The sequence below is a fragment of the Galleria mellonella genome, unplaced genomic scaffold (assembly GCF_026898425.1).
Source record: "Galleria mellonella isolate WM207_F2 unplaced genomic scaffold, CSIRO_AGI_GalMel_v1 utg165, whole genome shotgun sequence".
Lineage (NCBI taxonomy): Eukaryota > Metazoa > Arthropoda > Insecta > Lepidoptera > Pyralidae > Galleria > Galleria mellonella.
Window position 1 is genome coordinate 1,120,080 of NW_026442009.1, and position 15,852 is coordinate 1,135,931.

At 33.4% G+C, this 15,852-nt stretch overlaps 4 protein-coding genes across 4 annotated transcripts in view; 2 read left to right on the forward strand and 2 right to left on the reverse strand.

Annotated features, from left to right (window-relative positions):
* LOC113519028 (uncharacterized) overlaps positions 1–15,852 on the forward strand; it is a 404,087-nt gene that overhangs the window by 378,181 nt on the left and 10,054 nt on the right. The window lies entirely within an intron of this gene.
* On the forward strand, positions 1,359–2,588 carry LOC113518870 (transmembrane emp24 domain-containing protein 3). The gene is made up of 4 exons (XM_026903893.3): positions 1,359–1,642; positions 1,782–1,899; positions 2,015–2,142; positions 2,302–2,588. Exons 1-4 carry the CDS (start codon positions 1,487–1,489, stop codon positions 2,530–2,532), a joined length of 633 nt encoding a protein of 210 aa, XP_026759694.1. The 5' UTR covers positions 1,359–1,486; the 3' UTR covers positions 2,533–2,588.
* LOC113518900 (protein YIPF5) lies at positions 3,155–4,917 on the reverse strand. The gene is made up of 2 exons (XM_026903924.3): positions 4,524–4,917; positions 3,155–4,445 (listed from the first exon to the last, which is right to left on the reverse strand). Exons 1-2 carry the CDS (start codon positions 4,627–4,629, stop codon positions 3,763–3,765), a joined length of 789 nt encoding a protein of 262 aa, XP_026759725.2. The 5' UTR covers positions 4,630–4,917; the 3' UTR covers positions 3,155–3,762.
* On the reverse strand, positions 10,972–15,146 carry LOC113518884 (putative nuclease HARBI1). Its single transcript, XM_026903909.3, has 5 exons — positions 14,725–15,146; positions 14,438–14,634; positions 13,224–13,356; positions 12,840–12,981; positions 10,972–11,482 (listed from the first exon to the last, which is right to left on the reverse strand). The coding sequence occupies exons 1-5, from the start codon at positions 15,007–15,009 to the stop codon at positions 11,058–11,060; spliced, it is 1,182 nt and encodes a 393-aa protein (XP_026759710.2). The 5' UTR covers positions 15,010–15,146; the 3' UTR covers positions 10,972–11,057.

A 15,852-nucleotide genomic window follows, 5' to 3' on the forward strand; every position in this document is an offset into this window, starting at 1 on the left:
TTACAAAACACGCACTCAACCATTTTCTTGACTCGTTCTAAAAGAAGTTGGTCTTGTTTTTGTGATTGCATTGCCAGTCTGTCAGTACTTAGTACGTTATACTACGTCTGTGTAGTGAAGCATTCGTCTTAGGAGCCAATTTTGAGGCATCATTCTGTAAACCTATTTCTATAAGAATTACAATTTATTATAACAACAAAATGTTTTTTCAAGGACCAATATGAACCAAATTTCTAATAGGTTTAATTTAAAATTATTATAAATTTAATTTATGATGGTCCATAAAGCAATAATTTTGCGTAACTACCAAATTAAAATATTGAGTTTAGAGAATTGGCGCCTCAAAAATGAGTCTAATATCTATCTGTCATTCTATACACAATTTATTTAAAATATTTGGTTCCAATTATATTCTTTGAAACGCAGCTAATTACGTGGTAAAAATTTTTGACACTGTCATGTCAACCTTACTACCTATCAATGCAGCAGTCTACCCCAGTTTGTTGCCAATTTAGCCCTTTCAGAACTAATTGTATTTAACCTTCTTTTCATGTAATTTAATTCGTTGTATTTTCTTTTACCCCTAATATTACCTAATAATCGATAGTTAACTGAGCATACCTGTTCTGTACCCAGACTAATCCTTAGGTGATAGTTATTCATGTCAAATAACTTATCGATATTATCTATTAAACATCAGTGTAATTTTACTCTCTTATTCAGAAAAACACAAAACGTCTCATCAACCTATTTTTTTTTTTTTATGTCTCTTTTTTGTGATGTATTTTCAATTTGAAAGAAAGTGACAAAACACTAATAATAAAATAGATTTATACTAGGTTTTAGTTTTTATGAGTAAGAGGGTTAATTAATATTCAAAACTGTATATACTTTCACTCAATTTCGACTTAGGACTCTACGACTAACCTTATACCTATAGTATCTTGATTACTTTTACAATAAATAAGCAATCGATATTCAACGTTTATTAGGAAACATCCAATGTGATAACTGTATTTATTGGAAAGTATTTCCAAATTTTATTCAAATTTTATTTTTACTTTTATAGACTGAATTTTTAAATGAATTATGTTTATTTTGGTACCATTTTAATAGTCTCAAAATTTTAAATTGAGAAATTAATTTCAATAACCATTGATGACAGTATTCAACTACAATAAGTATATTTAGTTGCAATAAAAAAAAAATTACTAACTTTTATGAATTTTGTACAAATAAACACAATATCGTTTCTTCATTTACTTTAATAGGAATTAGGCTCAATTTTAAAATTTTTGAAAATTCAATTTAGCTCGAAAAATCTGAAGCCGAAATGGTAACACTTGTATGCTGCGTATGTCTACCTACGATTAATAGTATGGAATCTTAGATTCTCATTTCGTTTAGTAGTGACAGATTTTGTAATAACACATTAGGAGTTATTTTTATATTACTTAGTTTATAGATAAAAAATTAATTTGAAAAGATGACCGTTTTCCCTGTTCTAATTACGGTCATTATTACTTTAATCAATGGAATACTTTCCAAAAGTGTTGAGCTAACATTTGAATTGCCTGATAGTGCTGTAGAATGTTTTTACGAACAAATTGAAAAAAACACATCTGCTGCTTTGGAGTACCAGGTTATTAACATCTGTATATCTATAATCTAACCATAAATTAGTGACTAAAAATAAAATTACAGAGCATTAGATTTATTATGGTTTATTTCCTATGTCTGTTTCCATGCCAATTAGATTTCATTATGAGTTTAAATTACAGGTGATAACCGGAGGTCAGTATGATGTAGATGTAAAAGTAGAAGGACCCAATAAACAAATAATATATCAACAACAGAAGATGCAATATGATTCACACCAATTCACAGCTCAGCAAACAGGTACCTTCTTCAATAGTTGTATCTTGTTTGGCACAGTATTCATTTTAAAGTAAAATATAATAAAAAGTGTTTTTCATGTTATTTAGTTAATATTTAATATGTTATTTTTTTGCAGGTGTATACAAAGTTTGTTTTAGCAATGAATTCAGTACATTCTCTCATAAACTTGTATACATGGAATTAAATGTGGGACCAGAAAAAGCTCTTCCTGGTGTTGGAGACCATGCTACTGTTCTTACTCAGGTATTCAATATTTATCCAATAGTAAACACACTTTTTAATCTAATAGCATCTTATAGCAATCTTATTGCAACTTAACATTTTGCATACTAGCCATATTTATATTTAAAGTAATCTTTAATTCATTTATTTTAAATAAATTTATTGTTTTTATTATTACAGCTGGAGACATCAGCAAATGACATTCATTTAGCATTAAATCAAATTATTGATCACCAAACTCACCATCGATTGCGAGAAGCTCAAAGCCGGAAAAGAGCTGAAGACCTTAATGAAAGAGTGTTTTGGTGGTCTATGGGAGAGACTTTTGCTATTCTTTGTGTGGCTCTAGCTCAGGTCATGATTTTGAAGAACTTCTTTAGTGACAAACCCACATTATACAGTCGAATGTAAATTTAGATAATTTAATAGCATATTTAATTTTATTAAAATACTTTTTGGCTTTATAATTTTATTTATTGTTTAGTGTAACAATGTGACAGTAGGCAGTGTGACCTGTGACTTATTCTACATAACCAATATAAAAAGTAACCTTATATACTTCTTCATCCCATATAGTGCATTTACCAGAGGGAGACTTTGTACAAAAGTCAATTGCTTGGGTACCTCTGTCCCATTCGTGTTTCTACCGTGAAGCAGTTGTGTTTGCATAGCTGTGTTTCGGTTTGAAGGGTGGGATATGGTGTGAATTTACAGGGTACAGAGGAATAACACCCGAGTCCTCAGGAATGGCAATGCATGGGTGGTATCATGGGCGAAACAATACACTCTGTTATGTCCATGGTACTGCTCATGTCTAGGCTACAGTTACCACTTTCCATCAGGTGGGCCGTCAGCTTGTTTGCCATTCTAAGTTGTATAAAAAAAAGCTATTAGGTTAGAAACACACTTTCACATTTGTAATATTAGTAAGGATTTAACAAAACTATAACGGTTGTTAAGTAACAAAACCTATTATTATAAAACTGTATGGCTTTCTTGTCAATAGTTCCACAAGATTAATAAAAACAAAAGGAATATAAACTCGATTTATTTAACAAAAAGGATAAATATGTGGACATTATTAAAATGAACTATTATTTTCCTTTTATATATGGATATAATATGAATATTACAAAATCTTCAAACTGTTAACTGAAAAGTTAATGGCCCTCCAATATCTGTATAGAATTTAATATAGCCCTAGATCTTCTATGTGTTTGATACAAAATTCTGATATATTTATATAAAACTTCATCTGAAATGTTATATATAGTATATAACAGAACATAAGTCCAATTTGAAGAGCTAATTTTAGGGGCATATATAATGAAATATATGAATAATGATCATGTGGTAGTAAAATTAAGCATTTATAATGCAGATGTAAAAGCTTATAGAAGTTAGGGTTACAATAATATATATTTATGCAATGGTTATTACATTTTAATATTTATTATTCTACACTGCCAATTAAACTTACCAATCTTGTTTTCAAAATCATAAAAAAAATTATACAATTAGGAGTTTTTCAGATTTTATAGAATATAGTTATACATTAAATATAGACATAGTTACATTAATAATAGGTATAAAATTAGTTACTTTTTACATAAAAACAAAAATTAGTAAAATATATCCTTTTCAAAAAAGTACTAGCAATGCAAAAACACCATTTACTAAAGCACAGGGATATGCAATAAGTGGTCTCTGTTCTGCATCACCAGACATTGTCACAAACAGCCTGCTTGCTGATAGAGCTGACCAAATCACTGCTAAAGCTGATAATGTAAGCCCAATTGTTCCTTCTAGGGATACAAAAATTCCCAAGCCTGCTAAAACTACCATTGGTAACATACAGTATCCTAATACACTAGCAACACTTAAAAGAGTAAACACACCTTCAGTACGACTCATCAATGATAACAAGAAATACATTAAAACAACTGACATTACAGAGAGACCATATACATAACCAAAATGTGCCTTATTCCCCGAAAGAAATAGACATACTGCAAGTGCCAAACAGAAAGCTATAGGGCCTGCTATATCTGTGTCTCTCAACAAGAAGTTTGCATCATCTGCTTTTGATTGGCCATGAAAAGGGTTTAAAACAGCTAAAGTTTTTTCCAGTATCCTGTCAGGGTATATTTCCAGTTCATCCAACAAAGGAGGTTCATCAAATTCTGTTTCAGTTATAGTTTCTCCAGTGAGAGGTGCTGGGGTAAATAAATTTGGATTATAATATTGGTTGTTATTAGCAGGTATAGGACCTTGTGTTGATTCATAAGAGAAGTTTTGTTGTTCACTCGGAAATGTCTGAAAGTCTGAAACAAATACAGGGTTATTAAACTGACAAACATAGATAAACCACTATTCAAATTCTTTATATATAGAACACTCACCTAATGTCTGAGCAGGATCTGCAAAAGTATTAGAAGTATCAAAGGAATAATTCTGGGCAGTATTCTGTGTTTGCCAAGAGAAATCGTTAGGATTATAATTGGCCATAGTATTATTTATAAAATTATATTTCTTGTAGTAACTTGAAAACAATAGGTTGTTTCTGAATGCAAATTGTTTTAAAAAATTAAACTATATTTGGATCTATACTGGTTATCAGTTGATGAAAAAATTACATCAAACACAAATTCACAAAACAAAGCAGACTCCTGATTTTCTACTCTTTACTTCAGCCAGATTAAAATAAAAATTGCTAATATGTATACTATTTTATATATCTATATTATAAGTATTTTGATTTAAGTTTTGCTTCTATTTTTCCCTTTTATAATTATTGAAATAATACTGTTTTGACAATGACAACTATTGACAATGATCTACTTGACTGACATGATGATGTGTCCATGGATGTGTCAGCAGTCAAAGATAATATGATTACGCTTTGTAGATTATATTATTTACCACAGACCAAGTAATTATTAAATTACATCTAATATTCGTTGGTTTAGGGGTGCTTTTGTAGTGTTGTTGTCATGTACAATGCAAAAATTTGTAAGAGTGGATAACTGTTTAGAATATCTACTTAATTTACACGGGCGAATATACGGGATGCAACTATATAAAATAACAATTACAAAGCAATCGATATACAAAATTAAATGTTAAACGATTAACGAACAAAGGTGGTGCTTTTAGATTAATCCTTATTCATAAAAATTTCAAACATCTCATGATAAGTTCATGACATGTTTTTAGGTATTGAACCATTTTGTCTCTTTCTTTTTTACTAAATTCCTAATTTGAAAGAAAGTGACAAGTCAATTATCCATAGGCTGGGGGGAGAGAGGGATTGTTAGTTATGGGGTCTAATAGCCCCATTACCAGCAATATGCCTTATCAATTTTTTTTTAGTAGATGATAATGGAATGGTAAGCCAGGCCTACGTTAACGGCATACATCGACAGAGATGATGAGGATAAAAAGGTGTTAAGAACCTCCTTGGTTCAATGGCAGGCGATATGCATTCTAGCAGCGCTTGTCAATGTAAAATAAAGAAAAATAATATTTGAATAAATATGACAGATTACCCTTTTGTCTTACATACTATGAACATTGACTGAACTTTCTAACTGACTAATATTAACTAGTGTAGGTAACCAAAATCCTAGTCCTGGTTTTCCTTAACATTGATCCTGATCCCGGCGTTGCTTAATACTGGTGAGTGTTACTACCAATTTCCTATATTAGGTTATGGGCTAATACCAAACTTCAAAATGGATTTGTCGAAATTTCAAATTAATAAACTAGAAGGTGAAAATTGGATACATTGGAAGTATCGCATGTCAGCGCTATTGAGAGGAATAGACGGTTTAACGGATGTAATAAATGGATCAATTAAAAAACCGGAAATGCCAGATAGTAGTGCTGGGGATTCAGCAGCTATGGCTAAGTACGAAGAGGACTTACGAAGCTACACTAAGTTGGATAGTATAGCTGTACTTGTAATAACAAATAATATTTCTGATAATATCCTGGATAAAATTCTAAGGTTAACGACCGCAAAGGAAATATGGGATGAATTGCATCGCCTATACGAAGGTGTATGTGAGGACCGCCTGTATGATTTGTGTTTAGAATTTTTCAGATATAAGAAAAATCCTACTGATGACATAGCTTCACACATCTCGAAGTTGAAAAATCTGTGGTATAAGCTCAAGCAAGAATTAATGAAAGAAGAGGAAGGTAAGGATTTACCTGAAGTTCTATTAATTTGTAAAATCTTGGATACTTTACCTGAAACATATTTTTCATTCAAGTCAAGTTGGCTGTTAATGTCTAAGAAGGATAGGAATATAGAGAATATCACAAGTCAGCTGTGTGCGCATGAAAAGGCACTCGGTAACAATGTAGACAGTGAATCTAGTTGTGAGGCCTTTGCTGTCAAAGGAGTCGAGAAGAAACCTAGTAAGTGTGAAGACAAAGGTAGTAATAACAAGGACAGTAGCAAAAAGTTTAAATGCTTTGGTTGCAAAGAGGTTGGTCACCTTAAGAAAGACTGTCCTAAGAAAGTAGTTTCTCGAAAAGATTGCAGTAGTAAGGGAATTAACATGATGTTACTGACTGTGAATTCGGCTGAAAGTAGTATTGTAGATCGTGACCATTGGAATGTGGATAATGGGGCTACGAATCATGTTACAATGCGGAATGATATCTTTCAAGATTTCGAATACTTCAGTGAAGGTCACACTGTAACTACGGCGGACAAAAATGTGATCAAGGCAGTAGGCAAAGGATCAGTTTGTATTGAGGCCGATGTTAATGGACATACTGTGAGATCGACTTTGAGAGATGTTTGGTATGTTCCTCAGATAAGTAGAAATCTGTTTTCTGTATTATCGACGCAAGATAGGAATCCAGGTAGCGTGTTTGAATCACGGGTCACTACTTGTACTATGAAAATAGGAGGAATGATTACTGTGACAGGAAATAGAGAGAGGTATGGAGGATTATACAAGCTGAATTGTAGAGTCGTACCGCCTATTAATATGCCAGTAAATTTGGTACAGAAAGTTGATATATTGCAACTTTATCACGAACGTTTTGGTCATCAAAATAAAAGACATATAAGAAGTCTGATAGATAGAGAGTTGGGAATAAGAACAAAAGATAGTGAAGAATTATGCGAAGGTTGTATCTTTGGAAAATCTCACAGACAAAAGTTTGGTGTACGAGATAAAGCTACGAAACCTGGAGAACGCATACATTCGGATGTTTGCGGGCCCTTTCCATCTAGTTATTCCAAATTACGATATTTTGTACTTTTCAAAGACGAATATACACGTCATCGTTTTGTGTATTTTCTTCGGAATAAGTCGGAAGTACACGGGAAATTGAAACAGTTTCTAGCTGAAGCTAAAGTAGCTGGTCATGTCGTTAAGGAACTGTTGAGTGACAATGGTGGTGAATTCGACAATGCACAAGTACGGAAAATATTGGTGGGAAATGGAATAAAGCAAAGACTGACGATGCCGTATACACCGGAACAAAACGGAAATAGTGAAAGAGATAACAGAACGATCGTGGAATGTGCTAGAGCTATGATGCATGCACATGAAAGGTTACCTGAAACTTTGTGGGCTGAATTGGTGAATACTGCTGTATATATTTTGAACAGGACAGGGCCAACGTCAGTGGAACACAAGTCACCCTCAGAACTTTGGACTGGTATAAAGCCAAGGATTAAACACATGAGGATTATTGGGTCATCATGTTATGCTCACGTGCCTAAACAGACTCGGAAAAAATTACATAAGAAAGCTATGAAATGTATTCTAATAGGGTATGATAATGATGATGGATATCGTCTCTGGAATGGTTCTACTGGTTTAGTAAGGTCAAGAGATGTGACATTTGATGATATGTCTCTGCTTAGAGGTGAATCACTGAAGGTATCTGAACCCATGCAAGCAGAATTTCCTAGCAATGTAATTGAGTTGCAACCTTTGGCATTACAAGAGATAACTCAACAGAGGAATGATGAAAAATTACCTCATGTAGAATCTTCTGATGCTCAGAATATTGTAATTGATAATGATGAAGTTGAAGGTCTTGTAAACAATGATGAGTTTATTGATAGAGAAGACACTTCTGTTATTAATGAAGATATATTTGATGATGCAAGAAGTAATACGCTAGAACAAACTATTGAATGTGGGGGGGTATTAGAAGGAAATGACGAAGCCGAGCTTCACGAAACTATGGATGAACAAGAGATTATAGAGGAAAGTAGTCGTATTCTTAGAGATAGGTCATCGCTTCGTCTACCACAGAAATTCAATGATTTTGTTCTATATAATATAAATGGAGAGAGCACTGGTAATCAACTGGAACCTAATAGCTACAAGGAAGCTGTGAGAAGTGCTGAAAGTAAACTTTGGAGAAAGGCAATGGATAAGGAAATTAATTCTCTGAAGGAAAATAAAACTTGGGTGTTGGTAGATCTCCCGAAAGGTCGGAAAGTCATACCCTGCAAGTGGGTTTTCAAGGTCAAATTAAATGCTGACGGGAATGTCGACAAATACAAGGCTAGGCTTGTTATTAAGGGATATAGTCAGAAGAAAGGCGTGGACTATTATCAAACATTCAGTCCTGTAGCAAGAATGGCGACCATTAGAAGTGTATTAGCTGTTGCCGCTAATGAACAGATGCATATGGCGCAATTTGATGTATCCACTGCATTTCTGTATGGCGATCTTGATGAAGAAATCTACATGCGACAGCCGGAAGGTTATGAAGATAACTCTGGTAAAGTTTGTTTACTGAAGAAAAGTCTTTATGGTTTGAAGCAGGCACCTCGGTGCTGGAACAAGCGTATATTAGATTTTTTCAAGGAAATCGGTTTGAAAGTATCTGATGCTGATCCATGCCTTTTCACAAGAAAGGAGTCTAGCGAGAAGCTCATTGTGGCTCTTTATGTGGATGATGGTTTGGTAGCTGCGTCTAATCAGAAACTGATCGAAAATTTCCTAAAAGATTTAATGGGAAAATTTAAAATCACAACGAAGTCTGTGTCCTACTTTCTCGGTATAGAGATAATAACCAGAGAAGACGGCATAAAAATTCATCAGAAGTGTTATGTGAACAAAGTTCTTCGACGGTTTGGGATGGACAGCTGCAGACCGGTGCATACACCAATTGTTAGAGACATGTCTCAAAACCGGGATAAGGTCGACATGAGTAATATGTTGTTGAATTATAGACATATTGTTGGAGCCTTAGCATATCTCATGGTTGGAACGAGACCTGACATTGCATTTGCTGTTAGTGTCGTCTCAAGAAATTTGGAAAATCCAACTGAAGACGATTGTGTAAAGCTGAAACGGATTCTGCGTTATTTACAACATACGCAAGATATGGGTATTTTGTATCAAAAGGACTATAAAAAGGGCATCATAGAGTGTTATAGTGATGCTGACCATGGAGGAGACGTTGGTACTGGAAGGTCAACTTCTGGAGTACTGTGCATGTTTGCTGGTGGTGCTGTATCTTGAATGAGTCAAAGACAAGCAAGTGTTGCAATTTCAACCACTGAAGCAGAATTAGTTCCAGCCAGTGAAGCAGCTCGAGAATGCATTTGGCTAACTAGGATACTAAGCGAACTTACTGAAATACAGTATCCTCCTGTATTACAAGTGGACAATGAAGCCGCGGTGAGACTAGCGGAAAATCCTGAGTTTCACAAGAGAACAAAACATATTCTCATCAGGCACTTCTTTGTTCGAGAACTTGTGACAAAAGGTGATCTCATGGTTCAGAAAATTAGCAGTGAGTGGCAGCTTGCGGATATTTTTACCAAAGCTTTACCAAAGCCAAGGTTAGAGAAGATTAGTAAGCTGCTAGGATTACACATCGAGAGAAGATGTTAAGAACCTCCTTGGTTCAATGGCAGGCGATATGCATTCTAGCAGCGCTTGTCAATGTAAAATAAAGAAAAATAATATTTGAATAAATATGACAGATTACCCTTTTGTCTTACATACTATGAACATTGACTGAACTTTCTAACTGACTAATATTAACTAGTGTAGGTAACCAAAATCCTAGTCCTGGTTTTCCTTAACATTGATCCTGATCCCGGCGTTGCTTAATACTGGTGAGTGTTACTACCAATTTCCTATATTAAAAGGCAGGTCAGTAAGCCCACCATGCTGAATTTCAGGTGTATTCATCACGATGGTTTTCATGGGGAACCATATGGAGGTCGACCTGGTTGAATATATTGCTAGTAATGGGGTCTTAGTTTCCATTACTAGCAACCCCTTCTTTCTTGCTTTATCAGGTTTTTTTTTGATAGGTGAAAATGGTATGGTAACTCCCCCTGCGCTAACGGGATACGCTGGCGAAGCACCAGTGAAGGGTGATAGATGAGAATGAAATGCTTTATCAGGTTGACCTCCACGCGGTTCCTACTGGAATCTATCATGGTTAATTTTTATGAAATTCGTGACGATGGTCTAACTGACTAGCTTGGGGCGAAAAGGATTGTTAGCAATGAAGTTTGACAGCTCCATTGCTAATAATATACCATATTAAGTCGACCTCTACGTGGTTCCCCCTGGAAACCATCGTGAACAATTCTTGAATTCGTCAAGATGGGCTAACTGACCTGCTTCATCCTCATCTATCATCTTTCACTGGTGGCCCCGCCGGTGTATACCGATAGCGCGGGTGGAGTTATCATTCATATGGATATGATGCTGCCTGCCCCATAAGTCATTCCTTACCTTAGTCGCTTTTTACAAAACCCACAGGAAAAGAGTAGAAAACCTATTTTATGTTGACTCTACAGGCTCTGTAATTATTGCTTTGTAAATAATGTACAAGAATAAAAATTTTGTGTAGGATTTTTTAAAATTTATTTTTATTAATTTAACAGTTATAATTTAGTTAACACATTTATTACTACTAATATTATATTATCTCTTATCGGTACATATATTTTGCCTACTTGTCCACAGACGATGTGCTATAATGGATTTCTGCCTACGACCTTTCTCAAGTTGCTCTTGTTCATCAACAAATTCTTTTTCTTCATGTATTTGTCGAAGTAAATCTGCATTGCTGTCTGCAGCTGGCATTTCTGGGACTGGAAGTTGATGTTGATTGGCTATATTATGCAGGACACAGCAAGCATTTATAATTTTGGCAACAAAATCATGATCATAATGCAGAACTCTGTGTGCTAGTAGGCATCGCCAACGTGCTTTCAATACACTGATACACTGCACCACTGTATTCGTGGCTTTACTGTGAATGCCATTGTAGTGTTCCTCTGCACTACCAACTTCTGCATTTGCTATCGGCGTTAAAAGGTACGGCTGGTCAGGATAAGCAGAATCACCTGAAACAATATTAATGAGGTTCATTATAAACTATCATTTCGTTAGAGATATACCGACTAGTCGGGAAAATCGACTATCCGGCCATATTTATAGTGAGCAAAAACACCATTGGGCCTTTACTTTATTTATTCATATAACAGTTTTTTTAATATATTGATTAAAATTATATTCCTTATTATTTTTTTTTTATATTAGTATCAGTCTTATTTAATATAAGTTAAGAATAGGAACAAACCCATGTCTCCGACATATGGCACCTCGAGGGTATATCGTCTGGTTTTTGGTGGGTACACTCCCACCTTACGGGGGGATTCCCACAGTACCCATTCACCTCTCACAAGGTGTATGGGTCTGTATAAAGCATTTTCCAAACGTTACAAAAAGGAATAGGAACAAAAGAAGGAGTAAACAGTTGTTACTTAAGTGGAAAATTTTACACAAAATTTCTGTTTATTATAAACTAGCTTTTACTCGAACTTCGTCCACATGAAGGAGAATGAATGAATGAAAATTTATTTCAATAATCCACAACACTTACATATACTCAGATTACATGTAATAAAAACATAAAAAAAGAAAAGTAGCCTATGCGTTTCGGAGAACGTGTATTTAAAATTACATAATGATTGGTTCAGCCATTAAGGTGCTAAGAAATAATAAAAAAAAAACTCACTTTCACATTGTATTTTAGAATAATAATTTTAACCTATTCCCCTCGAACATCGCCAAAAGCAAATCGGCTTGGCCGACCTGTCAGCCTTTTTCCAACCGATCAGTCAGCTAGTTGACCAAACTCATACTCTACTCCATTTCAATTTAATATCACAGTAAAATTTTTATTCGAAGGACCAAAGTGAACTAAATTTCTAATAGGTTTAAGTAAAATTATAAATATATGATGGTCCATAAAACAGTACTTTTGCAAACTATAAAAATAGGTTAAGACATAAGTTTACAATAATGGCACCTCAGAATTGACCCCAATGGCAGCGTATTTAATGTCATTTGGAATTAACACAGCGACTTTATTTGCGTGACCGAAATATATTGATAATCTGGAATATCCAAATTTTATGATGATTGGTTGTTCCGTTAAGGATTGGCAACTAGAAATAATTTGTATGGAAAAAATTAAATAACATTTTTAAATTTTTCTAAGTATTAAATTTTTTTCTACAGAAGAACAACACCGGACGAATATTTGAAAAAAAAAATGTCTAAATGGTCGAACTTCGATCAAGTTTTGCACTTGACAACACATTTAGGTAATAATTTTGTTTTATATAAATGAAAACTTTATAGTGTTTCGATAAATTAGGGCTTATTCATTTAAATGTAATTTAAAAAAGTAATTACCAAGCAACCACACAAATTCTGCTGTTCTGTGCAAATGCCGCAAATGAGTGATGATTGGACCATTCTCCCAAATTTCGGCATCCGATGTGGACCCTCCAAAAGATGCATCTACACTTAAAATATTTAATTGACTGTCGCATATCTGAAATAATGAGTTTTTATATTACGAATTTATATATTTTTAATTTATAGTATCTAAACCAATATTAAAAAAAGATTTGACTTTGAAAGAGGTAATACTTAACGGATTTTAAAAATTCTTTCATGTATAGAAAGCTACATTATCAGCAACAGTAACATAGGCTGTATTATATCAATTTATATATTTTTACTTATCTATCTATGCAAAGCCAAGACAAGTCGCTAACATATTTATATACTTACAATTTGAACATTCCTGGAATGGTAATGTTTGCTGTTGAAGAACCATTCTTCATATTCATTTGGCTGTACTAATGCAACATGGGTTGTATCAATACAACCAAGGACTCCAGGAAATCCAAATTTATTAAAAAATCTGAAATAAAGAAGTAATATCCCATATATTTTTATACAAACAAGCTGACCCGGCAAAATATTTTTTGATTTATCCTTACTGGGGCCATTTTTCCTTATTAGAATAAAAACTTTTGCTTAACTAATCTAACTAGATTCTTGAGCAATCAATACATAACTTCATTCATTAAAGTTGGGTAAAGATTTTAGAGATAATAATTTATTTGCAAACTTTATTTATTATGGATTACTGTTTTATTAACTATTATAAACTAAATTTAATAGAAATTTAGTTCAAATAATAAAAATTGTGTAAATTACTTAAATAAATAGATGCAAATAATATATATATATATATATATATATATATATATATATATATATATATATATATATATATATATATATATATATATATATATATATATATATATATATGTGTACATATACTATTAGATACTATGACAGAGATCATTAATCATTAAATTGTAATTTTGGTTAATTCTCATGGGATTTGTTTACAATGGACCAACAGACCTGTAGGCCTACCATGAAATCATTGCCGAAATTTCGGGGACGTACGAAACAGAAATTTGATGTTAAAATATCGTTCCTCTGGACTATTAGGATAGGATATATGATGAACAAACCATTAAGCTCCATTTACTGGCTCAATTTCGGTATGAACAAAAACACGAAATTGAGCCCGAAAATTTGGAATTTCATTTCATGGTAAACCACCTGCTTTCACCCTGACCTATCATCAATAGTGCCTCACCAGTGTATACCAATAGCATAGACAGCAGTGCCATTCCATTATCACCCATTAAAAAAAGCTTGATAGTTATCTACAAACTATCATTAAAAAATTGGGACCATACCACCTCAGTTTGGTCTGCAAATGATGGTAACTTGGCATATGTAAAATGAAAGCCTTATCAAAATAAACATCATCTTTGTCTAACCTTGAAAGTTATAATTAATTATATTATAATAGATAAAACAGATGGTATTTTAATAGATTTGAAAGATTAATTTATTTTTATTTCTATTCTTTTCAAAATACCAATGTAACACTTAAGGTTAAGGTAACTCTTACTTACCTATCTACAATTAACTTCCTTTCTTGTTGTGTTCGTGGAAAATGAATGTACTTTCGTAAAATATTAATATCATTTAAAGCCAATGTAACGTCTCTGACAGCTTTAGATATGCTAGGTTGACTGATCTCTTGTAGGAAAGTCATACCAACTGGCTTTTGGTAAGAACCAGTAGCATAGAATGATAGTGCTGCTAATACCTATAAATAGAGAATAATATTCATCAATTATAAACTATGTAATAAATATATTACGACTATTTTATGCTAGTAAATAAACAATACACTTACTTTAGACTCTATGCTAACTTTAGTTCTTCTAAATTTTTTAGGTAGCAGAGGCGTCAATTCAGAACATAAGTGTTTAAAAATTTTTTTAGAAACCCTGTAATGGGCTATAAATTGTGTCTCAGAAAGGTCTAATGGACTACGCTCTACCCTCCGTACAATTTTATGTTCTTTTTTCTCTATTCTATGCCGGTCTCGAAGACTTCTAAGTCGAGATATGTGGAGGGTTTCTCGTTTTCGTTGGTTTTCAAGTTCCAATGCTTCTATAATAAGGAAAGCGCGAGCCATGACTCATTAACTGTACAAATTTCTTAAAGAAATTACTCATAAACTAAATAAAAAAAGTGTAATATTATAAGTTCAGTGATTCACATAAAATCAAAACAATTCCAGATTGTTTTGTGTCAAAGTGAAGCTGTTATTGACAGTGTTGCCAGATAAAATGGACCTAATCGAATCAAATAAAATAATAGTATAGTAGGATTTTTTATGGATGATAATGTAATGGTAACTCCACCTGCACCAAGGGTATACGCTGGCGGGGCACCAGTGAGGGATAATACGTGAGAATGAAAAGTTAAGTTAGTTAGCCCATCATGATAAGTACACTTGAAATTCGGCACGATGGTTTCCAGAGGGGACCACAGGGTCGACAGAAAGGTCCTGTTAGGATACATTGTTAGCAATGGGACTGATAACCCGCATTGCTAACAATAACTCCCTTCCCAGAATATAATAGGTTATCTTATAAGGTGAAATAAAAATTGCCAAAATTATCATTTGACTCGATAAATTTTTATATCGCCTAAAATCGCCATTTTTTATTAGACTAAATAATGACTGGTTACCAATTGCAGTTTTCGGTTGCTTTACACTCTTTGAGATAGCCTAAAAGGCGAAAAATCGCCTAATCTGATAGAAATACTCGCAGTAGATTCTTTGTTTCGAAAGTTATTCCGCTCACTTAATGCTTGTAAAAATAGGGTGTGATTCCGCGTGTCGCCTTTTATACCCAAGCAGACAATATCATATTTAAAAAAAAAATGTAAAGGATTATCGATCAGTGGATACCCTTAAGAGCGGTTGTAGGAGTTAGGGTATATGGGTAGGGCCACTATTGTAAAAGCATAA

Excerpts from the sequence above, each read along its gene's own strand:
- LOC113518870 (XM_026903893.3), top strand. The coding sequence starts at position 1,487 with ATGACCGTTTTCCCTGTTCTAATTACGGTCATTATTACTTTAATCAAT. Across the intron at positions 1,643-1,781 it reads CTGCTGCTTTGGAGTACCAG|GTGATAACCGGAGGTCAGTA; the intron begins GTTATTAACATC and ends TTTAAATTACAG. Across the intron at positions 2,143-2,301 it reads ATGCTACTGTTCTTACTCAG|CTGGAGACATCAGCAAATGA; the intron begins GTATTCAATATT and ends TTATTATTACAG.
- LOC113518900 (XM_026903924.3), bottom strand. The coding sequence starts at position 4,629 with ATGGCCAATTATAATCCTAACGATTTCTCTTGGCAAACACAGAATACT. Across the intron at positions 4,446-4,523 it reads AGATCCTGCTCAGACATTAG|ACTTTCAGACATTTCCGAGT; the intron begins GTGAGTGTTCTA and ends TATTTGTTTCAG.
- LOC113518884 (XM_026903909.3), bottom strand. The coding sequence starts at position 15,009 with ATGGCTCGCGCTTTCCTTATTATAGAAGCATTGGAACTTGAAAACCAA. Across the intron at positions 13,357-14,437 it reads AGGAAGTTAATTGTAGATAG|ATTTTTTAATAAATTTGGAT; the intron begins GTAAGTAAGAGT and ends TCTTTATTTCAG. Across the intron at positions 12,982-13,223 it reads ATTCCAGGAATGTTCAAATT|ATATGCGACAGTCAATTAAA; the intron begins GTAAGTATATAA and ends TCATTATTTCAG.